The sequence below is a fragment of the Podarcis liolepis genome (genome assembly GCF_965112155.1).
Source record: "Podarcis liolepis genome assembly, chromosome: 8".
Taxonomy (NCBI): Eukaryota; Metazoa; Chordata; class Lepidosauria; order Squamata; family Lacertidae; genus Podarcis; species Podarcis liolepis.
The window spans coordinates 89,069,366-89,096,388 of NC_139560.1; the positions used below are offsets into that span (position 1 = coordinate 89,069,366).

Genomic DNA, 27,023 nt, shown 5'->3' on the forward strand with positions numbered 1-27,023 from the left:
TGTCTTGCAAAAAGCAAGCACCAAAACTTCTAAACACATTTTTATTCAAGGCCAGACTCTGGTCTCACGATCCTAATCTTGCAGCTGTAAAATCCCCAGATCGACTCCAGCAACAATTTAACAAGCTCCCTCTAGAGGAGACAATTTCTATTTGTATCCATCTTTGGTAAACAGGTCCAACAAAAGAAAATTACTTTCATTTTTCATATATTTTGTATCTTTTGATTGCAAAAGGCAGCATTGGAATCAGTTTGTTTCTCTTCTTTTTTTTAACTATCTGTCAAAAGACGTTCCATTCACAGTCAATGAACTTCCCCAAGAATTTCTGTCTCTGGCACCCCGTTCCCAGGTTTGAGACGGTGGAAATTTATCTTTCTTTACTCTCTCTCCTGCAGGCTTGAACAATCAAAATTCCCCCCTTTTCTCCTGCTTCCAAGAGGGGTTTTGAAATTTAGTCCTTTATATGCGACTTTCCAGACTTTAGCTTGCAAATTTTTGCTTCAGTCTATTTACAAAAAGCGGAAGGCGGACTTCCTGTTTAGAACCTTCCCGCTTCAGTGCCAAATTAAAATGTTTCTTAATCCAATTTTCCGTTTTACTCACGGGTGCTTGTTTAGAGTCCAATTGTCCACAGGAAAAAGTCAGCGCTCTCCGGCAATGGCTGTGCGGCTTCACTCCGTAAAAGTAGTAGTCGATTCAAAACACCGCGCCGCTCACCCCACGTCACTTCGGATCCCTGAAAAGGGGTTTCCCTGTGAGTAGGGGAGGCGCTCCTGGTGTCAGCCGAATCCCACGTTCCCAGGCTTCCTCCGCCTGGGATTTTTAAAGGGTCTCCGCCTTCACCGCAGCGGCAAGACCCGATTTTCACGGAGCGGGTTCCTCCCGGTCAGAGGAACTCCGCCATTGCCGATGGCGCTAACCCGGAAGTCACCAATTGCTTAAGCATTTGGATCCCTTCCAGTCGGGATTCAGGGCTCATCATGGGACTGAAACTGGCTTGGTCACACTGGTTGGTGATCTCCGGCAGGCTAGAGACAAAGGTGAGAGCTGTTTCCTAGTTCTGCTGGATCTCTCAGCGGCGTTTGATACCATCGACCATAGCATCCTTCTGGACCGTCTTGAGGGGCTGGGAGCTGGGGGCACTGTTATACAGTGGTTCCGCTCCTTCCTCCTGGGCCGTGTTCAGAAAGTGGTGGGGGGATGAGTGTTCAGACCCCTGTGCTCTCACTTGTGGGGTGCCTCAGGGTTCTGTCCTCTCCCCCATGCTTTTCAACATTTACATGCAGCCACTGGGAGAGATCATCAGGAGGTTTGGGCTGGGTGTTCATCAGTATGCGGATGATACCCAGCTCTACCTCTCTTTTAAATCAGAACCAGTGAAGGCGGTGAAGGTCCTGCGTGAGTGTCTGGAGGCGGTTGGAGGATGGATGGCGGCTAACAGATTGAGATTGAATCCTGACAAGACAGAAGTACTGTTTTGGGGGGACAGGAGGTGGGCAGGTGTGGAGGATTCCCTGGTCCTGAATGGAGTAACTGTGCCCCTGAAGGACCAGGTGTGCAGCCTGGGAGTCATATATATATATATATATATATATATATATATATATATATAAATAATATTTATTAAAGATTTTAAACAACAAACACCATACACATATACAGTCCAAAAACAATAAGGAACACCATCACCAAAATGAAAAAATACACATAAAACAAAAAGAAAAGATCATATAAAAGACATGCAGCATAATTAGGTTTCATAAACCATATTTCCATAACCTTCCTTTCAGACTCCCTCACATCTCCCTTTCCTGTGTTCCCGATTAAAAAATCATGTTCAGCAGTGCTTCATCCTCTCTTTAAATTTGTTTTAATTTGTACCCTTCAACTATTATGTCTCCAATTTAGCCCTTTGTTATCAAATATTTAATTATTTTAACTTGACATAATATTATTCAAATTTCGTTTTTGTTCTTGTAACTCGGTTATTTTCATACTCTTTTCCATTATGTTACTAGTGACGTATTATCTTTATATCCTGTATCATTCTAACATTCATACAATTTACAATACTTTTGGAGATAGTCCTTAAATTTTTTCCAGTCCTCTTCCACTATCTCTTCTCCCAGGTCTCGGATTCTGCCAGTCATTTCTGCCAATTCCATGTAGTCTGTCAGTTGCATCTGCCATTCTTCCAGAGTGGGCAAATCTTGAGTCTTCCAGTACTTTGCGATAAGTATTCTTGCTGCTGTTGTCGCATACATAAAAAAAAGTCCGGTCCTTCTTAGGCACCATTTGGCCGACAATGCCCAAAAGGAAGGCCTCTGGTTTCTTAGGGAAGGTATATTTAAATACCTTTTTTAGTTCATTATAGATCATTTCCCAGAAGGCCCTTTAGTTCATTATAGATCATTTCCCAGAAGGCCCTTTGGACCTTTGGGCACGTCCACCAAAGGTTAAAGAATGTTCCTTCAGTTTCTTTACATTTCCAACACTTATTGTCTGGCAAATGGTATATTTTTGCAAGCTTGACTGGGGTCATGTACCACCTATACAGTGGTGCCCCGCAAGACGAAATTAATTCGTTCCGCAAGTTTTGTCGTCTAGCGAATTTTTCGTCTTGCGAATCACGAAATCCCATAGGAGTGCATTGAAAATCAATTAATGCGTTCCTATGGTCAAAAAAAGTCCAAACAAAGCCAAATTTGGTACAACAACAGTTTATTAACTGCTCTTTAAAGTCACACATACTGTAAAGAGCAGTTCAAAAATTGAAGGGAAAATAAATTAACTTTATAAACAAAACATGTCTTTGTTTTTAGACAAAGGAAACAAAGTCGCGAGACGTTTTCGTCTTGCGAAACAAGCCCATAGGGAAATTCGTCTTGCGAGGCAAATCGAAAACGGAAAAACCTTTCGTCTAGCGAGTTTTTTGTCTTGCGAGGCATTCGTCTTGCGAGGTACCACTGTATATCATTTTCATAATATTTTCTTTCAAGGCATTACATGCTGTGAATTTCACACCAGTGGTCCACAACCGTTCCCAGTCAGCAAACATAATGTTATAGCCAATGTCTTGTGCCCATTTTATCATAGCTGATTTAACCGTTTCATCCTGAGTGTTCCATTTTAACAGCAAGTTATACATTTTTGAAAGTACCTTAGTTTTTGGTTCTAGCAGTTCTGTTTCTAGTTTCGATTTTTCCACCTGGAAGCCTGGTTTTTTGTCCATATTAAAGGCCTCCCTGATCTGAGCATAATGTAACCAATCTCGCACTTTGTCCTTTAATTTCTCAAAACTCTGCAATCTCCATATGTCTCCATCTTTTTCTATTATTTCCCAATATTTTGGCCAATTGGCCTCCATATTGAGTCTTTTCTGAGCCTTAGCTTCCATTGGTGACAACCACCTTGGGGTCTTACTTTCTAGTAAATCTTTGTATCTTGTCCAGACATTAAACACTGCCTTCCTGACAATATGGTTCTTGAAAGCTTTGTGAGCTTTAACCTTGTCGTACCACAAATATGCATGCCACCCAAATACATTATTGAACCCTTCCAAATCCAAAATGTCAGTGTTCTCAAGAGTCAAGCCTGGGAGTTATTTTGGACTCACAGCTGTCCATGGAGGCACAGGTCAAATCCGTGTCCAGGGCAGCTGTTTACCAGCTCCATCTGGTACGCAGGCTGAGACCCTATCTGTCTGCGGACTGCTTCGCCAGAGTGGTGCATGCTCTAGTTATCTCCCGCTTGGACTACTGCAATGCGCTCTACGTGGGGCTACCTTTGAAGGTGACCCGGAAACCACAACTAATCCAGAACATGGCAGCCAGACTGGTGACTGGGAGCGGCCGCCGAGACCATATAACACCGGTCTTGAAAGACCTACATTGGCTCCTAGTACGTTTCCAAGCACAATTCAAAGTGTTGGTGCTGACCTTTAAAGCCCTAAATGGCCTTGGTCCAGTATATCTGAAGGAATGTCTCTACCCCCATCGTTCTACCAGGACACTGAGGTCCAGCACCGAGGGCCTACTGGCAGTTCCCTCACTGCGAGAAGCAAGGTCACAGGGAACCAGGCAGAGGCCTTCTCGGTAGTGGCGCCCTCCCTGTGGAACGCCCTCCCACCAGATGTCAAAGAGAATAACAACTTTTAGAAGACATCTGAAGGCAGCCCTGTTTAGGGAAGCTTTTAATGTTTGATGTATTACAGTATTTTAATATTTTTTTGGAAGCCACCCAGAGTGGCTGGGGAAGCCCAGCCAGATGGGCGGGGTATAAATAATGAATTATTGTTGTTGTTGTTGCAACATGCTTCACATTTCTTCCGTTTAGTGCTTGTATTGTGTGAGCCACCCCCACCTCCAGGAGCATCACATTCTCCCAGACCCTTTTGGGGAGGTGAGCCATTGTCATTGCTGCCTCACCAATACGCTTGCTCAGGCGGACAATGTCGTCTACCACCTCAAGTGTGTGGTCACCCACGCTGATGTGTGCAGTGCTGGTCATGTCCTGACCCAGGGTGTCTTTGTCAGGCTGATGGGGAGGCAGAATTCCATGCAGGCATGGCCCAAATAGCCCCATTGCATTTGAATGCAGGATGAAATTCTAATACAGAACCAGTCAAATCACAGATGGCAGGATAACAAATGCTCTCTCGGGAGCAGCTACATCAAATGCAACAAATCTAGATCAAATCTAGATCAAGGGAAGTAATAGTGCCACTGTATTCTGCTCTGGTCAGACCTCACCTGGAGTACTGTGTCCAGTTCTGGGCACCACAGTTCAAGAAGGACACTGACAAACTGGAACGTGTCCAGAGGAGGGCAACCAAAATGGTCAAAGGCCTGGAAACGATGCCTTGTGAGGAACGGCTAAGGGAGCTGGGCATGTTTAGCCTGGAGAAGAGGAGGTTAAGGGGTGATATGATAGCCATGTTCAAATATATAAAAGGATGTCACATAGAGGAGGGAGAAAGGTTGTTTTCTGCTGCTCCAGAGAAGCGGACACGGAGCAATGGATTCAAACTACAAGAAAGAAGATTCCACCTAAACATTAGGAAGAACTTCCTGACAGTAAGAGCTGTTTGACAGTGGAATTTGCTGCCAAGGAGTGTGGTGGAGTCTCCTCCTTTGGAGGTCTTTAAGCAGAGGCTTGACAACCATATGTCAGGAGTGCTCTGATGGTGTTTCCTGCTTGGCAGGGGGTTGGACTCGATGGCCCTTGTGGTCTCTTCCAACTCTATGATTCTATGATTCTATTTTTTAAATCAATGGAATGATGAACAGAAGCAATCTGACCTGCCCTGAGGCTGCTGTAACACATTCTGCTGGTCTTTATTTGAATTTATTCATCTGAATGCAACTGTGATCTCTTACAGGGACAAGTGCTTTCAGTGTGTGCAGCGTTGCTCTGCACCTCCTTGTCCCTGCCCACCGGCCCAAACTTATGGTTTGTTAAACATATTGCAGTGGTACCAAAGTTTGAGAACCAAAGTTCTCAAACTTAATCAGTTCCAGAAGTCCGTTCCAGAACCAAAACGTTTCAAAGCTAAGGCGCTATCCCATAGAAAGTAATGCAAAGTGGATTAATTCGTTCCAGACTTTTAAAAACAACCCCTAAACCAGCAATTTAATATGAATTTTACTATCTAACAAGACCATTGATCCATAAAATGAAAGCAATAATCAATGTACTATAAAATAAATAAGACAATATTGTGGATGATAAAAATTAAAATTAATTATTTTTTCTTCCCTGCACTGATAATAGTCATTGTTTGGATGGGTTTTTTTTTATCCATTTTCGCAGTAACACAATCAATCAATCAATCAATCAATCAATAGCTGAACTGGGTTCCACACAGTCACAAAAACAAATTAACCAAAAAACCCTCAAAAACAAAAATGCAAAATAAATAGCAAACTTAATCTGTTCTGGAAGTTTGACTTCAGAAATGTATGAAAACCAAGTTGCAGAAGATTGGTGCAGGTGCCCCGGAAACAATAGCTGAGAGCCACACCGGACACTCGGCTTCCGAAAAGCGTTCAAAAACCGGAACACTTACTTCTGGGTTTTTGGTGTTTGAGAACCAAGGTACCACTGTATGACTTAGAATCATGTTCAAACCAGGACTTTGTATTTTATTATTATTACCGGAAATAAAATATTACTGATATTTTAAAGTCACAGTGGGCTCCAGTCGAGGAATAAAGACTCCGGTGCCTTAACTCGCTGAGGCACTGGATCAGTTTACAAGTGGAGAGATTTGCAATACATCTCCACTGTATTCAAGAGGACTTATTCCAATACCAAGATGGAAGTCTACCAGGCTTGCATGTGGGCAACTTACAATTGTCACGGGCACTGTGTCAGGCATAATAATAATAATAATAATAATAATAATAATAATAATAATAATTTATTTATACCCCACCCATCTGGCTGGATTTCTCCAGCCACTCTGGGCGGCTCCCAACAGAATATTAAAAACACAAGAAAACATCAAACGTTAAAAACTTCCCTGAACAAGGCTGCCTTCAGAGGTTGTCTAAAAGTCAAATAGTTGTTTATTTCCTTGACATCTGGTGGGAGGGCGTTTCACAGGGCAGGCGCCACTACTGAGAAGGCCCTCTGCCTGGTTCCTTGTAACCTTACTTTTTGCAGGGAGGGGACTGCCAGAAGGCCCTTGGCGCTAGGTCCAGGCTGAACAATGGGGGTGGAGATGCTCCTTCAAGGATGCTGGGCCAAGGACGTTTCGGGCTTTAAAGGTCAGCACCAACACTTTGAGTTGTGCTCAGAAACGTACGGACCAGTGTTATATGGTCTCGATGCCCACTCCCATATGCAACAATACACGTCTCTCCTACATTGATCTCTACAGCCACAGCAGGCGCTGCAACCTTCACTCCCAAAGGCGTACTCATCCATTGTCTCCCAAGGCAGACAGATACCAACTAACTACCACTACAGAATGCAGAGTTAATACGCTTTTTGTGTGTGTTGTGGAAATGGGAGTACAGTGGTACCTCGGGTTACAGACGCTTCAGGTTACAGACACTTCAGGTTACAGACTCCACTAGCCCAGAAATATTACCTTGGGTTAAGAACTTTGCTTCAGGATGAGAACAGAAATTACGTGGCAGCAGTGGAAGGCCCCATTAGTTAAAGTGGTGCTTCAGGTTAAGAACAGTTTCAGGTTAAGAACGGACCTCCAGAACGAATTACGTTCTTAACCTGAAGTACCACTGTACTGATTTGTTGTTTTTGGTTATTTTAAATAAACCCTTTTTGTTGTCAGGGGGAAATGGATTTGTTAATTGATTTAAAATAAATTGTGTGGTGCTGAAAGAAATAGATAAATTGATTGTTGTAATTGATTACAATATATTCTTTGTGTGCAAAGAAGGGTAAGGCATGAATGAATCCAGTTTTTAATTAACTGCAACACAAAAGGTCATAGAGGAAGCTACTGAGGCACAAAATAGTCATAACAGACAAATCAATGGCTTCTGTTTGGAGTTCATTGGCAGGATTTTTCAGTAACTGTTTTCTCCCAGCCATGAATGTTGGACACTGCAGAGCCTAAGATGTCTGCCAAATTGGGAGGCATATTGAGATAATAAACCTGCATTTTCACTTGTTAATCCAATATAGGATTAAGTAACCAGGAAATAGTGGGACGCGGGTGGCGGTGTGGGTAAAACCTCAGCGCCTAGGACTTGCTGATTGCATGGTCGGCGGTTTGAATCCCCACGGAGATTCTTGCAGTCCATGGGACTCTCAAGAGTCTTCTCCAGTGCCATAATTTTTATTGATTATAGATTAGTAATTCTTTATTGTAACTGATAAGTGTAAACTGTTCAATTATTATTTGCTGATGTTTAATTATTCAACAAATTATTGAATATAAGTTGTTTGATGCTTTATTATTAAGTTTGTTGAAAGCCGCCCAGAGTGGCTGGGGAAACCCAGCCAGATGGACGGGGTATAAGTAAAATAATATTATTATTACTATTATGGCTGAGAAGAAAGTCCTTGGGAGAGGAAAGTGAGCTGGGGGCAGGGGAGGGTTCTGCACACCTCCCCTCCACCAGGGCTTTGCTTCTCGGGTTACCCCCCCACACACACACACATCTCACTTTCTACATGATCACAGCAGATCTAGAACTAAATCTATGAATCTGCTGCTGTATTATCTTGCTTGGCTGGATGGAAAGCAGCACAGCTGCGAATAAAACAAACCAGTAATTAGGGATGAAGATTGGTTGAGTAGGTTTTTGCACGGCAGGAACCTGAAGGAGCAAACGCCTGTATGATGACCATATCCTGAATTCGGAGCTCTTCCGATGGGACTTTGATCCACTGCCTCCTGAATTAAGAAAGGCTTATGGGCATGAAAAGCAGAGCCTTTTCTGCAATGGCCCCTTCACTGAGCAGCTCTCTATCAGGAGAGGGTCCTTTGACCAGATTACAGACTCTGATTCCCGGACAGTCCATGGGCTGGATTTAGAAGGTGATTGGGCCGGATCCGGCCCCTGGCCCTTAGTTTGCCTACACATAATTTAAAATCTTCTGATTCAGGAAGGCATCAGATTGACTGATTAATGTTGTTGTGATGGCTTGCTTTTGCTGTTCCTGTGTGTGATTCTAATGTTTTATTGGCATGCATCGGAACATGGCTGCTATTGCCCTTTAGATAATCAGATAAATTAAGGTGCTTCTGCATGGTAAATTGGGCTGTGAAGTAGCCAGCTAAATTTGTAAATGGCACACAGTTTGCATTATTACTATCAGAGCAGCTGGATAAAACTGGATTTAGCATGTCAGCTCTGTGGGAAGGGGGTTACATTTGCTACTAGCAGGCCAAGCACCATGTTTGAAGCAGCCCTGGTCTAGCTGTCCTCTGGGCACCCCCAGCACCCCCTTGGTGGGTCCTCCCCAGGGAAATGGAGGCCGATTCAGTTGGTGTTCATCTGATCAGCCAGCCCCCCCCCCCGGCCAATGCCCGCTGCTGCTTCCCACAGCCCCTCTGCCCCCCACCATAAGCCTGCGGGGCCGTGGTTAGCAGAAGCAGATATGTCAGACCAAGCACTGAGGGAAGTATCCAAAGCACCCATTTCTCTGGCCTCTCATGTTGAGGTTGGAACTTAACAGGTTAAGTTCTTCCCATGATGCCACACCATTCTGACGTCAATTTTGGAAGCTTGGGAGGAGCTTGGTCAGAAGTTTACCAGTCTCACTCTGTGTTGTGAGGGGAAAGGAGCAGTTTGTCATGGCTGCGGTGAGTCCAGGAGAATCCTGGGGAATATCGGAATAAACAGCTGTAAATAGACAAACCTGGACTCTCTGTGTGTTTGTCTGGAAGCCAAGCTATGTGACAGTTTTACACCGCTGTGCGAAACTCTGCTGAGACGTAACTGAGAGTTGCGCAAGAGGAAGTGTGCCGGGCATAAATAGCTAATTGAGGATCGCAAATCAATTAGCGGGGGGTCACGCCAGATAAATCAATTGCACAGGTTATGGACCCTAAATCATCGCTCGTAAAACTGTCACGGGAGATACTGCCGGAGCTTTGATCTGCGGTTTCGAGCAGGATGGCAGTGGAGTTGGCGAAAGCGGAGGTCTGCGTTTGAAGGCAAGCAAGCAAGCAAGCTGAAAGACGCTGTGCAGGAAGGCTGCAGAGAGTTTGGAGCTGTGCCTAACGTTTGAAGGCAAGCTGACGACGATGCTGATGCCAGCTTGGAGTTCTGCCTGGACTTGTGAGAGGCAGGGGAGCTGATCTGCTAGACCGGGAGCTGGAGAGCGGCTGTTTGTTTACGTGAGTACGCTGGGCCCCGGGGGAAGATGGCAGATGGCCAGGAGGTGTTTCAAGCTCCGTTTGAACAGCTTGAGGAACTCACCGTCCAAGCGTGGAATACCTGGACAAAAAGGGTGAGAGCGTGGTTCATGGCCACAGAAGTTTGGGACATTTCCCAGAGGGAACCAGTGCAACTGGTGGACAGAGATGACAGAGTTGCAGGAAAGTCGCAATCTGCTTCTCTGGAGGAGAAAATGCAGAGGGAGAAAGCTATGAAAGCTGAGGTCTGCATGTTGCGGGCAGGTGTGCATGCTAGTTTGCAGCATCACCCGGAGGGCGTTGAATCTGCGTGTGAGGCTTGGCGTGTGCTGAAACGTCTGTGTGAAGACTCAGCAGGGGGCCAAGGGCAGGTGGAAGCTAAGAGCCTGGAGATGGCTGGAGCCCCTGTTCCTGATGCTTTAGCCTCAAGGAGTGCTAGTGAGCAGGTCGGGGGGGCGGAAAGTTCCAAAGGCAAGTTTGAAAAGTTTTCCACTGAACCTGCTGGAATGAAGCGGCAGTTCAGAGGGGGCGGATCTGGCAAGGAGTGCTTTTCCGGAAGAAGGAGGGCCAAGCCAGCTGAAAAGAGCCCCAGGCAGTGTTTTTCCACTGGAGTTCGTCGTTGCTACTTGTGTAAAGCACCGGGACATTTGCGGCGAGATTGCCCCCACCGGAGCAGAGAGGCAAGACAGGATGTTGCCAAGGTCAAACAGCTGAACTCTCATGGGAACCAGTCGGGTTTCCATGGCAACCAGTCTGGAAAAACAACCAGGCGTGGGACTGAGGCTGGTGGACGTGCCAGGTGCCAGGAAGAGACTTATCAAATAACAGCTAGTCTGGCGTTGTCTGAAGAAAGCTGTGGGACAGAGCAAAGTTTTATTATTGACTCTGCAGCTAATTGCAATTTGATTCCAGAGACACCTGCTGTTGAGATGCGGTACTGCAGGACTGTTTCAAGTGGAATGACTGTTATGTTCACAGACGGAACACAAAAATCAGTCTGTGGTGTGGCTAACGTGTTTTTTTCTCCTTCACAGGAGGAGCGAGAGGTCTACGTTGTGCCGGGACTGAATTGTTGTCTTTTATCTGTATCAGCTCTAATGAAGCAGGGATACAATGTTCGTTTTGAAAATGACACCTGTTCCATTTTCAGAGGAGGGAGACAACTGGTCAACGTGCAGAGGGAGAACAATGTCTTTGTTCTGGAGTCACCTCTGGAGGGTGGTGGGAATGCTGGAAAAGCACAGGCGCAGTGTGCTAAGGTTCCCAGTCATGTGCAAAAGTTGCACAGGTGCACAAAAGGGTGTAAAATCACACAATGTGGGAGGTCCCAAGGGTGCAGGGCATGCAAAGGTGCAAAGGTGCTTGGTTTTCCCAGGTTTGGGAGGGTAGCCAAAGAGCCCTTTGAGCTTGTTCGCACAGATCTGTCAGGACCCAAGAGGTCTGAGAGTCTGGGTGGGGCCAGGTATGTGCTGTCGCTGACAGGTGACCACAGCCAGGTTGGCTGGTGTTTCTCTCTCAGGTCACAGAGAGAGGCGGCGCAACTGATCCAGGATTGGGTTGCGGAGGTGGAACGAAGGTTCTCCACCAGGGTGCAAGGGTTCAAGAGCGACCGAGGGTCACAGTTTACTGGGTCTGCTCTGGAGGAGTTTTTCAAGGAAAAGGGAATACGTCACCAGGTGACAGGTGCAAAGTCTCCTCAAGAGAGAGGCTTGGCAGAGCACAGGAGTGAAGCACTGGCTGGAGTTGTCAGGGTTTTGCTGTGTGACTCTGGGCTGCCTCAGAGCTTTTGGAGCGAGGCTTGGAAATTTGCCAGCTTTGTTTTTAACAGGTCCTACAATCACGATGTAGGTGACACACCGCATTTTCTGTTGCACAAGCAAAAGCCACAGGTACGTGTCTTCCGTTCGTTCGGTTCCAGGGCTTCAGTGCCAAGACCAACAGCGCAACGGAAGGAGGGTGGTCCTAGGTGTCAGGACATGATCTTCTGTGGGTATGATCCTGCAACAAATGGGTGGAAGTTTGCATACCCAGAGGGTGATCAGACCAAGCTGCTGGTCAGCAAGCATGCTGAGTTCTTTGAGCAGGGTGTTTGGTCACAGCCTAGGTATGGTCCTGATTTTCTCTCAGAATGCTTATCCGATTCTGAGGGGGAGGAGAGGGAGGCAGAGGCTGATCCCGGTGATGGGGACCAGGTCCAGGATCAGGGTTCAGAGCAGGTTTGGGCATCTCCAAGGGTTGTGAAAGGAATGTCCAGGTGTGAGGCTTCATCTCCGGTAAGCGTAATGGAGAAAGCTCACGGACGGGTTGTCAAGTCAGAGGGGGGAAAGTCTGACGGAGAAGACACAACTGCTGGCCCAAGTGGGTCAGAGGGGTTTCAGGTCACGGGTGCGTGGGAAAGTGTCGCACAGTGTGATTCTGGGAATGTTGAAAGGGTTCAACAGGTGCCTGGGAAAGATGCCGGGAAGGAGCACAAGGCAAAGGGGAAGGTGTTGAACTCAAAAGGGTCTTGTCAGAAGGTGCAGCAAGGGGGGGTGTTGAGGTTGGAACTTAACAGGTTAAGTTCTTCCCATGATGCCACACCATTCTGACGTCAATTTTGGAAGCTTGGGAGGAGCTTGGTCAGAAGTTTGCCAGTCTCACTCTGTGTTGTGAGGGGAAAGGAGCAGTTTGTCATGGCTGCGGTGAGTCCAGGAGAATCCTGGGGAATATCGGAATAAACAGCTGTAAATAGACAAACCTGGACTCTCTGTGTGTTTGTCTGGAAGCCAAGCTATGTGACAGTTTTACACCGCTGTGCGAAACTCTGCTGAGACGTAACTGAGAGTTGCGCAAGAGGAAGTGTGCCGGGCATAAATAGCTAATTGAGGATCGCAAATCAATTAGCGGGGGGTCACGCCAGATAAATCAATTGCACATCTCATAGGAGGGGTCCATTCAGGAATCACACAATTCAAAGTTGGAGTTAACTCATGATTAGCTAAAGCATGATCTCCACAGACTTGGCTGTCAGGCCAAATGAGCACAGCAGCTCATTCTCGGTGGTCTTACTCCGTGAAAGTCAGCTGCCAAAAGCCCCTCCTCCCCACAGTCCCCTCCTCTCCAGGGATTTTTCCAAGCAATCAGAGATTGCACCTATGTGCAGCCAACCTCTCCTCTGCCCTTTTCATGGCTCTTCTGGTTCTGGGAGAAGAGGGGAGAGGGAGACATCTGTGACTCTTCCCCAGCCTGGCCCCTCTCTGCCTCTTGGCCCCCTTCCTCGCGCTCTCCTGCTTCAGTGTCTGCCCTGGATTCTGACTCTCCTCGCCCACTAAGCCTTGTTCCCTCTTCAGCTTCTGACCCCTCCTCTTCCCCATCTTCTCCCTCTGGCCCCTTATCCCACCCCCAGCCGTCTGCCCTGGCTGGTTCCTACCACCATTCCTGACATGACCTGAGAATGCTCCTGAGCTCCAAGAGAGCATCCATTGGGACTCAGAGGCCTCCTGGGGTAGTAAAGATGGCAGCAGCTGTGGCCAATTTGCTCAGCACTGCTCTGTCCTGCTGCAGCTGTCACCAACCAACACACAGAAAATTTACAAAATTTCATTCCATTTTTTTAAAAGGCATGACACCGTTAGCCCTGCTGGACCCAACATTTATATTGGTATTGCCTATTCTATCTTTGGCTCTTATACTTGGTTCAGATTTCTGGTAAGGTATATATTAAAAATGGGGACATGGGTGGCGCTGTGGGTTAAACCACAGAGCCTAGGACTTGATCAGAAGATTGGCGGTTTGAATCCCCGCGATGGGGTGAGCTCCCGTTGCTCAGTCCCTGCTCCTGCCAATCTAGCAGTTCGAAAGCACGTCAAAGTGCAAGTAGATAAACAGGTACCGCTCGGGCAGGAAGGGAAACGGTGTTTCCGTGCGCTGCTCTGGTTCGCCAGAAACGGCTTAGTCATGCTGGCCACATGACCCAGAAGCTGTATGCCAGCTCCCTCGGCCAGTAAAGCGAGATGAGCGCTGCAACCCCAGAGTTGGCCACGACTGGACCTAATGGTCAGGGGTCCCTTTACCTTTACCTTATATATTAAAAGGTGCAGATAACATTTGTGGGAATAACTCTCATCCAATGTGAAAGTCTTGTGAAATGAGGTATTTTTTATTAGAACAAGGATGATTTCTAACAATATTTATAACTCAAAGCTGAAAGTGAGAGCAAATTGAGCATGAAATGTGTGTTATGGCTGCTGTCACCCAGCAGATGTAAGTACAGACACCATGGGAAATTACAGAGTTTTAGCCTTAATAGGAGCTTTTTATAAAGTAGCTTTGTGTTTGCCAGCTGGCATTGCCACTGAATGACTTTCACACTCTGTATTGAATTTCCTCTGCGCTGGCTTCTGAACACGCTTGCATTTAGGCGAGGCTTTGCAACTGTGCTCAGATGCAGGAGCCTATTAAAGTGCTCTCTGCTTCTGCCCCAAATGCTGGAGACAGGGCCAACATTCACATCTGGCAGCTACTGGAGCATTTGCAAAGTGCTTTGAAGCTCTATGAATCTATAATACTTAAGATAAAAGCAAGCCCAAGAAGGCAGAAGTAAACGGCATCTCTGCTGACTTCCCTGTCATCACAGAAAATGCTGCCCTTTGGAAAATATCCAGCACCTAAAAGATAAAAGCTTGGTTAAAATGTTCTCCTTCCCTAAATCCCCAGTTCTTAAGAAATTTCATAACCCCCTCAAGGATGCTCAGAGACGAAAGAATGTTTCTTCTGCCAGTTTGAGGTATTCGGAAGCCCCTTCCATTTGTTCTTTCCTCGCGTAAGCTGGGGGTGGGGGTGGTGAGGGGGTCTACACTGATGGCTCCTGCCCAGAATTTGCTGCACCACACAGGTCTATTATACACGACCAGGAATTGCTGATGGTGCAAGGGTCGTCACCATCTCAGCTCTCAAACAACTTCTTTCTTCTCTGCACCCAAACAGGGTTTGTGTGGACGTAACACGAATCCCTGTAGCCAGTGCTCCCCCACCCCGAAAAATAGGTGCTGGTACTCACCATGAAGTTGTTACAGTAAATGCCACACTTTTAAACAACAACAAAAAGGTGTGCCAGTACTGCGTACCCTTGAGTACCCCCTGGAGAAAAAGCACTGGCTGCCACCATCATCAATGTAGGCCACTGAAGTAAGCAACAGGGTGGCCATCTCTTCCCTCGATGCCCCAGTCTCTGCTGTTGTTGGCATCTGTCTGTCTTGAGGGACAATGGCATGCATCTCCAGGGTGATGGGAGCCCTTGGCTCTGCCCCAGCCTGACCTCTCTCTCCCTCCTCCGGCACCTTTTCCCACTCGCCAATCCTGCAGCTTCTCCTGCCTCTGCCTCTTGTCTCCTGGATGGTGCAGGTTCCCCCAGATCTCTGCTCCCGTCTTCCAAGCCCTTCTCTTCTCCCCGCGCCCCCTCCTCAGTGTTCAGCCAGTCCCTGACAGAACTCCATCCAGGAGCATTTCACTGGCATGTTTCTCTCTCCTTTGATAATTTTCTCCTTTAATTGATGGAGAGTGGTAAAATAAAAATAAAAATTCAGGAGACATTTTCTTCTCAGCACTAGCACCAGGTAAGCAGTAAATACGCTCAGCAGCCTCTCACATTGTGCTAACTTCCAAAGCAAGACGTATAAACTTACTAGCCCACAACCATGCACAGCTAAAATGTGGGTACTAATTTCAAAAGAGGTAGACTGTTCAGTTAGCTGCTTGGATTTAATTACGGGGGAGATATGCTTTCAATGCAGCATGTCAGAATAGAGCCATATGACTCCCCACCAATGCTATTCAAAGCAGCATGACTAACTTCTGTATGTTATACGAAACATCTGGCCCACCCCATCAAACCAGCAAATAATGGAAATAACATTCTGTAATGCTTCTGTAATGCACAATCAACCGATTCTCTCAATAGGAATGCTCCAGAAAACTTGATTATCTCAGCGTGACACTGAGGATGCCAGTGTCAAAATCATGAAATTATAATTGTAACTTATACTTTAAAAAGGGAGCTGAGCTAAAGGCTTGTTTTATAAATAGAATGGTAAAGATCACAGAGCTCCAGCTTTCAGCTCACCTGCCAATGACCTCTGATTATGATTTCTGCCTAAAAACTATCTCCTACAGGGCTAAGTTTCAGCAGGAGCTGAACAAGCTAAACTTGCAGAATGATTAAAATGAGTTTTCCAGGTTACAGGAAATGGAACAGAATGTGATCATTTCCCTCTTGCTCATTCTGCAGACACTAGTAAAATATTATAATATTGCTCTCTGTAGGAATGGTTTTACTGCATTTAGAATTTGTGGATTTTGTATTTATTTATTTTAAAAAACTTGTGGGACACCATTTTGATGACTTTAGGCTATAAAGTACAGTGGTGCCTCAGGTTACATACGCTTCAGGTTACATACGCTTCAGGTTACACACTCCGCTAACCCAGAAATAGTGCTTCAGGTTAAGAACTTTGCTTCAGGATAAGAACAGAAATCGGGCTCCAGTGGTGCGGCGGCAGCGGGAGGCCCCATTAGCTGAAGTGGTGCTTCAGGTTAAGAACAGTTTCAGGTTAAGTATGGACCTCCGGAACAAATTAAGTACTTAACCTGAGGTACCACTGTACTTTATAAATTAGTTAAATAAATAAAATAATTGGTCCCTACCCTGTACTCAGCTCTCACTTGTGGCTCCTAGAAGCTTCATACACACTGCCTAGACTTGCGCCCTGGAGTGGTTTGGCTTCACCCCCAGACGTGCACTCCATTGCTTCTCGAGACACACAGATGCCAACAAAAAATCCCCAAACTGTCCTTGGAGATTTTTGCTTCTTTAATAGCAAAGAGAAATACAAAGAATCCCTCATGAATTTATCTTAAACGAAACCCCAATTAAAATTATTCGCCTTCCCAACAACCCACAGGAATGATTTTTCAAGTTATTTATGCACTGTGGGGGTGGGGGTGGGAAGCCCATATTTTATTTTAAACCTTCTGCCTGTTAATACATTCAAATACACTTAATTGCCTTCAGAAATTTCCTGTTAGCATGCAGATTTCAAAGTGCTTGTATATAAATGGCAAACACTTTTGCTATACAATCAGCATTACTAAAGAAAGCTATGCACAAATGTTATTCAGATGTTCTTGTGAAACTGAATATGCATATTCATAAGATGTTTTAGAAAACGTAAGTAGAACAACATTAAACTTGCTGAAGAACTTATTGTAGATTACCATGACAGATCTATAAGAGCCATCTGTTTTGTAGGCTGCAATCCTTTGCACACTTACCTGGGAGTAAGCGCCACTGAATTCAGTATGTCTTACTTCTCACGAGGAGGCGTGCATCTGACTAAGCTCCCTTTTCAGCCCCAGCAACATCCTGGCTTCTGATTAGATCCCCAAATGTCCCTATTTTCCTGAGCTTGGGGGGGGGGAGGAGCTGGCACTTGACCTGATCAGCCTGGCGGCTGCAAGGCACCATTCCATAGCTTCTCCATGGGGGAGAGGCTGTCACAGCTGAGGCCCAGCCCCACATGAAGCAAAGGCTCTGAGGGGCAGGGCGAGGACAGAGCTGCCCTGGGTGGGAGGACAGGGAGAGCAGAGCAGGGAGCAAGAAATTTTGCTTATTATTAATCAAATGCTTTGCGCATCTAGATGGGTCATTGGCCTGCAGAAGACTCACCTTATGAGTTCAACAAAACTTACTCCAAGTAAGCACGCTGAGGAATACTGTAAGTGAATTGATACACTGGAAGAAAGTTGGGGATGGGATGATCTGTTCTGAAATTACCAGGTGAATTTCATCCATTTGGGGGTGAAGTCAAGTGCTTCAGATTAAGTGGCTGGATTGTAAAGTGAGGAAGTCAGGGTATTTCTCCCGCTCACCTCAGGTTGGTACATTCTTAACCTCTGGTAACATCACTAGTGCTGTGTATCATGAATTACTCAAAGCTGCAGAGTGGCTCAGAGGAGAGCGTAAGTACAGTACTGCCAACTTCAGGTTCCATCTTCCCACCCGTCCCAAGACAGATCCCTGCTTCTCCCTCGCCTGGCTTGGGCCTGCCTAGGAGTAGGCAACTGGGGGCCCTCCAAATGCCACTGGGTTGCATCAGTCCCAGCCAGCTTGGGCAATGGTCAGGGATGACAGTAGTCATAGTTAGGGCTGCCACGTTTGGTTGGGCAAAAAAGGACAGGTGGGCAAAACACGGGACAGTCAGAGGCAGCGGATTGAGGGGCTAAAAATTACCTGGTGCAGAAATTACTTCAAAGCAATCCATTACTCTCTCACGCTCTCTGACTCCAAGTCTCCTCCAACCACCTGCCTCTGCCTGCGCGAAACCTCTCTCTCCCGCACCAGACCAGGCCCCTGCAAAGCCTCCCTCTCGCTCTCCATCCCACTGTTACAGACCCATGCCTACAAGCCCCCAGTCAATGGCCCATCCTCTGCCTGAGCAAAAACTCCACTGCTCTTTATATCGGTCCTTGAGGTTTTGTTAAATATGCTTAGAAAGGACCAAGAGGTTAAAGGTATACAAGTGGGAGCTAAACAGTACAAACTGAAAGCATTTGTTGATGACTTAGTATTGACTCTACAGGAGCCAGAATCTAGTACTAAAAGGGTATTGGAACTGATTCAAGAATTTGGACAGGTAGCAGGTTTTAAGTTGAACAAGATTTTAGAGGTTTTAGAGAAAAACTTAACTGTGAATGAGAGAGAGAAGTTTCAGGAGGAGACAGGACTAACATTGGTTAAGAAAGTGAAATATTTAGGGGTTAACATGACAGCCAAAAATGTGAATTTATTTAAGGATAACTATGAAAAATGTTGGATTGAAGTGAAAAAGGATTTAGAAATATGGACAAATTTGAAGTTATCATTGTTAGGCCAAATCGCTGTGATAAAAATGAACGTGCTGCCAAGGATGTTGTTTTTGTTTCAAACATTGCAAAATTTGGATAAGATGGATTGTTTCAAGAAGTGGCAGAAAGATATTTCCAGATTTGTTTGGCAGGGCAAGAAGCCTCGAATAAAATTTAAGATATTAACTGATGCTAAAGAAAGAGGTGGATTTGCCCTGTCAGACCTTAAACTTTATTATGAATCAGCTGCTTTTTGCTGGCTGAGAGAATGGCTGCTTCTTGAAAACACTGACGTGTTAGATCTAAATAAAAAAAATCCTTCCAGTAGCACCTTTAAGACCAACTAAGTTAGTTCTTGGTATGAGCTTTCGTGTGCAAGCACACTTCTTCAGATACCTGGTATCAAGCTCATACCAAGAACTAACTTAGTTGGTCTTAAAGGTGCTACTGGAAGGATTTTTTTTATTTTGACTATGGCAGACCAACACGGCTACCTATCTGTGTTAGATCTAGAAGGTTTTAATAATGCATTTGGATGGCATGCATATTTGTGGTACGATAAGGTAAAAGCACATAAAGGCATGCATATTTGTGGTACGATAAGGTAAAAGCACATTGTTAGAAAAGCGTTGTTTAATGTTTGGATAAGATATAAGGATTTGTTAGAAAAGAAAACCCCAAGATGGTTGTCACCAATGGAAGCGAAGGCACAGAAAAAACTCAATATGGAGGCCAAATGGCCGAAATATTGGGAAATTCTGTTTGTTTGTTTTTTTATAAAATTTTTATTGATTTTACAAATTTTTAAAGACAAACAAACAACTAAAAAGACATACAAACACGTATAGTTTCATAGCATTTTTTCATAAACCTCTTTTCCAGGACTCCCCCATACCCCCCCTTCCTGCATCCCAATGTCCACAATTTTTAAGCAACTTCTGAATATTCCTTTCCAACCTCTGTCATCTTAATCTTTTCTGTAATCTAATCTTATATCACTGTATCCCTTTTTTTCCTAAAAACCTCGACATTCTAACATTCATCAAGTTTATAGTAGTCCTTAAGATAACTTTTGAATTTTCTCCATTCTTCTTCCGCCGTCTCTTTTCCCTGATCACGGATTCTGCCTGTCATCTCAGCCAATGTCATATAGTCCATCACTTTCATCTGCCATTCTTCCAGAGTGGGTAGATCTTGTGTCTTCCAATACTTTGCGATGAGTATTCTTGCTGCTGTTGTAGCATACATAAAAAAAATTCTGTCCTTCTTTGACACCAATTGGCCGACAATGCCCAGGAGAAAGGCCTCTGATTTTTTAAGAAAAGTACATTTAAGTACCTTTTTCATTTCATTATAAATCATTTCCCAGAAAGCCTTAATCTTCGGGCATGTCCACCAAAGGTGGTAAAAGGTACCTTCAGTCTCTTTACATTTCCAACACTTGTTATCAGGCAAATGGTAGATCTTTGCTAGCTTGACTGGGGTCATGTACCACCTGTAAGTCATTTTCATAATGTTTTCCTTTAAGGCATTACATGCCGTGAATTTAATACCGGTGTTCCACAACCACTCCCAGTCAGCAGACATAATGTTATGACCAATGTCCTGTGCCCACTTAATCATGGCCGATTTAACTGTTTCATCTTGTGTATTCCATTTCAGCAACAAGTTATACATTCTTGATAAATTCTTAGTATTGGGTTCTAACAATTCAGTCTCTAATTTTGATTTTTCCACTTGAAAGCCAATTTTCCTATCCTGTTTGAAAAACTCCATTATTTGACGATATTGAAACCAATTTTGTACTTTATGTTTCATTTTCTCATGACTTTGTAATTTCAGTTTATCTCCCTCTTGTTCCAAGATTTCCCAATACTTCGGCCATCCGACCTCCATATTGAGTTTCTTCACTGCCTTAGCCTCCACAGGAGACACCCATCTAGGGGTTTTGTTTTCCAACAGATCTTTGTATCTTATCCAAACATTAAACAATGCCTTTCTAACAATGTGGTTTTTAAAGGCCCTATGCAGCTTAATTTTATCATACCATAGATATGCGTGCCAACCAAATGCATTATTGAAACCTTCCAAATCCAAAATGTCAGTGTTCTCGAGGAGCACCCACTCTTTCAGCCAGCAAAACGCTGCTGCTTCATAGTACAATTTTAAGTCCGGCAGGGCAAATCCCCCTCTTTCTTTAGCATCTGTCAATATTTTAAATTTTATTCTGGGTTTTTTGCCCTGCCAGACAAACTTCGAAATATCTTTCTGCCACCTCTTAAAACATTCCATCTTGTCAAGAATCTGCAAGGTTTGAAACAAAAATAACATTCTAGGCAATACATTCATCTTAATTACTGCAATTCGGCCTAACATTGATAATTTCAACTTTGACCATATTTCTAGATCTTTTTTAATTTCTGACCAACATTTTTCATAATTATCCTTATACAAATTCAAATTTTTAGACGTCAAATAAACCCCTAGGTATTTCACCTTCTTAACCACCGTCAACCCTGTCTCCTCTTGGAATTTCTCCTTCTCCATATCTGTTAGGTTTTTTCCTAAGACTTTAGTTTTTTGTTTATTCAACTTAAATCCAGCTACCTGGCCAAACTCTTGGATTATTTCTAACACCAAAATATTGGGAAATTCTGGAACAAGATGGAGACAGAATAAAATTGCAGAGCTTTGAAAAATTGAAAAACAAAGTGCGAGATTGGCTCCATTATTACCAAATAATGGAGGCATACAATTTGGACAAAAAAGTTGGTTTCCAGGTGGAAAAATCAAAATTGGAAACAGAATTGTTAGATCCAAAAATCAAGAATTTATCAAAAATGTATAATTTGCTGTTGAAATGGAACACTCAGGATGAAATGGTGAAATCAGCTATGATTAAATGGGCACAAGATGTTGGACATAACATAATGATGGCTGACTGGGAACAGTTATGGACCACAGGTATGAAATTCACGGCATGTAATGCCCTAAGAGAAAATTTAATGAAAATGATTTATAGGTGGTACATGACACCAGTCAAGCTTGCAAAAATTTACCATTTGCCCGAAAATAAATGTTGGAAATGTAATGAGACTGAAGGTACATTCTTTCACCTTTGGTGGACATGCCCAAGGATTAAGACATTCTGGGAGATGATTTATAACGAAATGAAAAAGATATTCAAATATACCTTCTTGAAGAAACCAGAGGCCTTTCTCCTGGGCATAGTCGGCCAATTGGTGCCAAAGAAGGATAGAACTTTCGTTATGTATGCAACAACAGCAGCAAGAATACTTATTGCGAAGTATTGGAAGACACAAGATTTACCCACTCTGGAAGAATGGCAGATGAAGGTGATGGACTACATGGAACTGGCGGAAATGACTGGCAGAATCCGAGACCAGGGAGAAGAGTCGGTGGAAGAAGATTGGAAAAAGTTTAAAGACTATTTACAGATATACTGTAAGATTAATGAATGTTAGAAAAATGTTGGAAGGAAGTTATATGGCTTTAGTAGAAATGTTATAAGGAATTAAGTATAAATAGATTAATAGAGTATTAAAGAAAAAAATAAGGTTAGAATGTGTTAAGATAATTATAGGATAGAAAACAGAGGAAGATGGAAAGGAATTGCTGAAACAATTAACAGAAGTGGAATACAAAAAGGGAGGTGTGAGGAGGTCGTTGAAATAAGTGAATGAAAGATAAGAGATTGAAATGGTTTGATGTGTTTTAAACGGTTTTTGTTTTGTTCTGTTGTTTTGATGTGTTAGTGTTGTGTAGTGTTCTTGTATTGTATTGTTTTTTCTTTTGTAGTGTTTAAATTGTTGGAAAAGTAATAAATATTATTTTCCAAAAAAAACCCCACAACAACTTTCTCAAGCTCCTCCTCCTGGTACTACCCCATCCTCTGCATGCACCCAGGATAACTCTTGCTCTCACTTCTTGCTTTGTCTGGACAAATTCCTCAACTTTGCCTTCCAGTGAACAGCTCTGCTGTGGTGGACAATAGGCAACGTTTGGATCTCAGATCAGCAGCTCCCTAATATCTCTGTCAATATTGCCCCCTAATTCACCAAATACTCTAGTCTGGCAATGTCTTGCATGCCTGCAGCCCAGCATTCAGAAACACTGTTTCCTATGACCAGAAACCCTGACTATAAACAGAATGGCACGTGCTTTTCAAACAAGAATAAATGTTTAGAAACCCAAGACAACTCAGAATGCTATATTTATTTTATGCTAAGAGATTCCACTCTGGGCACTTGGCATGCCAGCTTAATTAACTCAGCTCTTAGCATTATTTGTTTTGGTTCATCACAAAGATGGCAATCATACAATAAAACAATTTTAGGTCTGGTTATGAATGACAAATACAGTATGGTGTGTCACACAAAAAATTCAAACTAAATGTTCTTCATTATTTCTAAAACACCTCAAACCAAATTTATATTGCTTCCCAGAAACCAGCTGTCATGTGCTAGATCAGGGGTAGGCAACCTAAGGCCCAGGAGCTGGAGCCGGCCCAATCACCTTCTCAATCCGGCCTGTGGACGGTCCGGGAATCAGCATGTTTTTACATGAGTAGAATGTGTCCTTTTCTTTAAAATGCATCTCTGGGTTATTTGTGGGGCGTAGGAATTCGTTCATCCCCCCCAAAAAAATATATTCCGGCCCCCCACATGGTCTGAGGGACGGTGGACTGGCCCACGGCTGAAAAAGGTTGCTGACCCCTGTACTAGATGCCCCATCATTAATTTTTGGTACAAATTGCAGCATGGAAATAAAGGGTCTCTAGTTAGCCTTTGTAGAAACTAGTATTTGTGGCCACTGAATTCAGGTTTAAGAGGGGTGCAAATTCTAAGCAAATCTAGAATCTACAGGGCTGCCAAAATTAGCAGGTACGATATGCAAACTACTTTTCAGCACAAATTTAGTGACTTGAAGCTATGGGCCAGAAATACTCATTTAAAAATGCACTTACCTCATGGATTCACTAGCAATCATAACCATGCTGCCACCTTAAAAGGGTTGTTGCAAGGATTACTGAGATACTATATGTAAAACACCACAAGGTTATCAAAATTAAATTATCAAAATGTGCATTTGACCATTGTCATTTTCATATAATAAATATGTTGTTTGAATACATATGTGGGTGGAGGAACCTAACCATTAGTCAGCTTCTACCAAGTGAGAACATACTGAAACAACATCTTTGCCACATGAAATTGATGTAGTAAAAATATCACCATGTGGTTAATTTACCTTGTTAGAATTAACATTCACTAACTGATATTTCCAATAGTAAGTATTAGTGCAAGATGTCATCCTCAGGGCTGAAAATCAGTCTCTAATCTTGAGGTAATAGTTGCAAGAACTTGGGAAGTTAACTCTGGCTAGCACGATGGTGGCAGCAGAGGAAAAACACTTTGCGTCCAGCGATTGAGAAACTGAAAGGAAGTTTGGAGTCGAGGTCTGAAGGGGAAGAACATTCCGGGAGGCAGGCTCTGGAAAGAGCTAGCAGGGCAGCAGTTGAAGAAGGAGCAAAAAGGGTTTTCGTGTGTGTGTGTGTGTGTGTGTGTGTGTGTGTGTGTGTGTTTCTTTGTGGCTGATTAGCTGTTCTCCCTGTGCAAAGGTCAGAGGGGGCAGGGTTTCTGTTGAGGAAGGTGATTAGCTGTGGGAGGAGCTTATCAGAGCTAGCAGGGCAGCAGTTGAAGAAGGAGCAAAAAGGCGTGCGTAGTTTGACCCATCTTTTAGATTTAGGGGAGCTAGTCTCAAACGTTTGTTGGGGGAGACCTAGGTTTTTTTGTGGGGGGAGTTATTTGTCCTGTCTTCACGCTTTTTATGATGGAGGACCGCTGTAGCCACCCCCAACGACACGTTCTCAAGATGGAGGGGGAGGGAACAGCTGCAGTCACCTGCGGTTCCTGCGCAATGTTTGCCATCTTGCCAAAGGTTGCAGGCAGCTTTACCTGCAGCAATTGCATGTTGATTGCCCTCTTAAAAGACAAAGTCCAGCAACTGGAGGAACGTGTAGCTACGCTCCAAAGAATTAGAGAGCTGGAGCTCTTCTTGGAAGCAACAGAGCACACCGTCTCCACCAAGAAGGAGACAGGGGACTCCCCTGAGAAGGAGGCTAGTTCACCAACACAGGAGCCAGATATATGGAGAAACGTGACTCAAAGAAGTAGGAGGCCCAGGGTTCGCTCTGATTATTTAGAAATACACAATCGCTTTGAGGTCCTCTCCCCTGGACTCGATGGCCCTTGCGGATGACGCGGCCATCATCTCACGTTCCAGACCGGGTTTGAATTATCTGTTGAGGAAATTTTCTGATTACTGTTCTGGAAATGGTTTATCCATTACCGTATTTTTCGCTCTATAACACGCACCCGACCATAACACGCACGTAGTTTTTAGAGGAGGAAAATCCGTAGGCATGCCACCCGTAGGCATTCACTCCATAACACGCACAGACATTTCCCCTTACTTTCTAGGAGGAAAAAAGTGAGTGTTATGGTGCAAAAAATACGGTAATTATGAAAAATCTAAAATTTTAGTTTTTGAAAGAAGCTTCTCCCGGTCTAAATGGGTGCTGGATGGCCATAACCTTGAACAGGTCAAATACTTCAGTTATCTAGGGCTCACATTCCATCATACAGGATCTTGGAAGCACCACTGGCAAACCTCCCTTCAAAAGGTGGAGATCACAAAGAGATCACATACTTAGATTCTTTTTCACAAAGGGCGGCAAATATGTTCCAGCAGCCTGGAACGCAAAACCCGTTTCCCAACTCTTGTACGCTGCAAATGTCTGGCATAATGGGGACCTGCCAAAGCTAGATGGCTTTCAGGCAAAATTTCTACGATCTCTGCTGCAGGTACCCAACTGTGTCCCCAACTCCATACTTCTGTTAGAAGCTGGTGAATGCCCAATTTCAACTAAAGAGTGGTGGGCTGCCCTAAAACATTGGCTCAGGATTTCAGTGTTTGATCTAGGGAAGGGTTTGTACCAACACCTGACCAATGAGGAATTTGTCAGCAAATGGCAGAAAACCATGGCTAAAAAAGCCACCTCTATTGGTCTGTCACCCCCCCCCCCAACTGTATTACCTGGGTTATGAAGGCGCCCTAAAGACGTTAAAGCAAAGATTATGGGATAATGCACACAGTGACTTGCGATCTCAATCACACGCAGTCTGTAGTCCGCTGGCAGTAGAATATGGGCATGTCTTTAAGTTAACATCTTACATTAAAAACCTGACAGTACCAAATTATCGAAGGCTTTTCACCAAAGCCAGACTAAACATCTTTCCTTCTGCAGTGTTGGATGGCAGATTGAGAGGAGTTCCCTACCAGGACAGACTTTGCTCGTGTGCTCAAGACATTGATTCCATAAAACATATTTTGTTGCACTGTGCAAAATATGAGCAAGCCAGGGCTGAACTGAAAGGTACCCTTGCTGGTACCTTTCCCGAGAAAACCAGAGGCTCACTATGTCAGGTTCCTATTGGAAGACCAGACAAATGCTAGAACATTAGCAGTGGCCAAGTTTTTATCGGTGGTTGCAAGAACCAATGATCCTTATATTCTGAACCTTATATTGTTTAACCTGGAGGTAGGCTGTATGAATTATGTATTGCTTTGTAATGATTTGTTGGGTCTCTGGACCGTAATAAAGGTTGATGATGATGATCAGAAGGCCGGCGGTTTGAATCCCCGTGACAGGGTGAGCTCCCGTTGCTCTGTCTCAGCTCCTGCCACCTAGCAGTTCAAAAGCACGTAGGGACCGCTGTGCCAGGAAGGTAAACAGCGTTTCGGTGCACTCTGGTTTCTGTCACGGTGTTCCGTTGTGCCAGAAGTGGTTTAGTCCTGCTGGCCACATGACCCAGAAAGTTGTCTGTGGACAAATGGCTGCTCCCTTGGACTGAAAGTGAGATGAGCGCCACAACCTCATGGTCACTTTTGACTGGACTTAACCACCCAGGGGTACTTTACCTCTACCAAGTTCTGGTAGGATTGATATCTGATCCAGGAACAAAATAAAGGGGAAGGCCTAACATGGCCTGGCAACATCTCCTTGTGGCATCAGACCTCATCTAGCATGCTCTCTTGGGTACTTGATGCTTGTAGAGGAAGTACATAGAGCTCAGTGAAGTCAAGTTATGTCCAGGGGCGGAGGAAGGGGGGGTGAGGTGGGTTAGACCGCCCCAGGTGTCTTTGCTGAGGGGGGGTGACATTTGGTAGTCGCGGGCAGGTGGTGTGCTGAATGTCCGCCATCAGCGGCTCACTCCGCCCC

The 27,023-nt window shown here is 44.4% G+C and overlaps 1 protein-coding gene across 1 annotated transcript in view; it reads right to left on the reverse strand.

Annotated features, from left to right (window-relative positions):
- Positions 1-702: 702 nt before the first annotated feature.
- Positions 703-27,023, reverse strand: part of LOC310714198 (tigger transposable element-derived protein 1-like) — a 222,100-nt gene continuing 195,779 nt past the window's right edge. Inside the window, exon 2 of the mRNA XM_083519408.1 lies at positions 703-752. Coding sequence (XP_083375534.1) covers positions 724-752 — 29 coding nt within the window. The 3' untranslated portion in view covers positions 703-723. The remainder of the gene's footprint in view (positions 753-27,023) is intronic.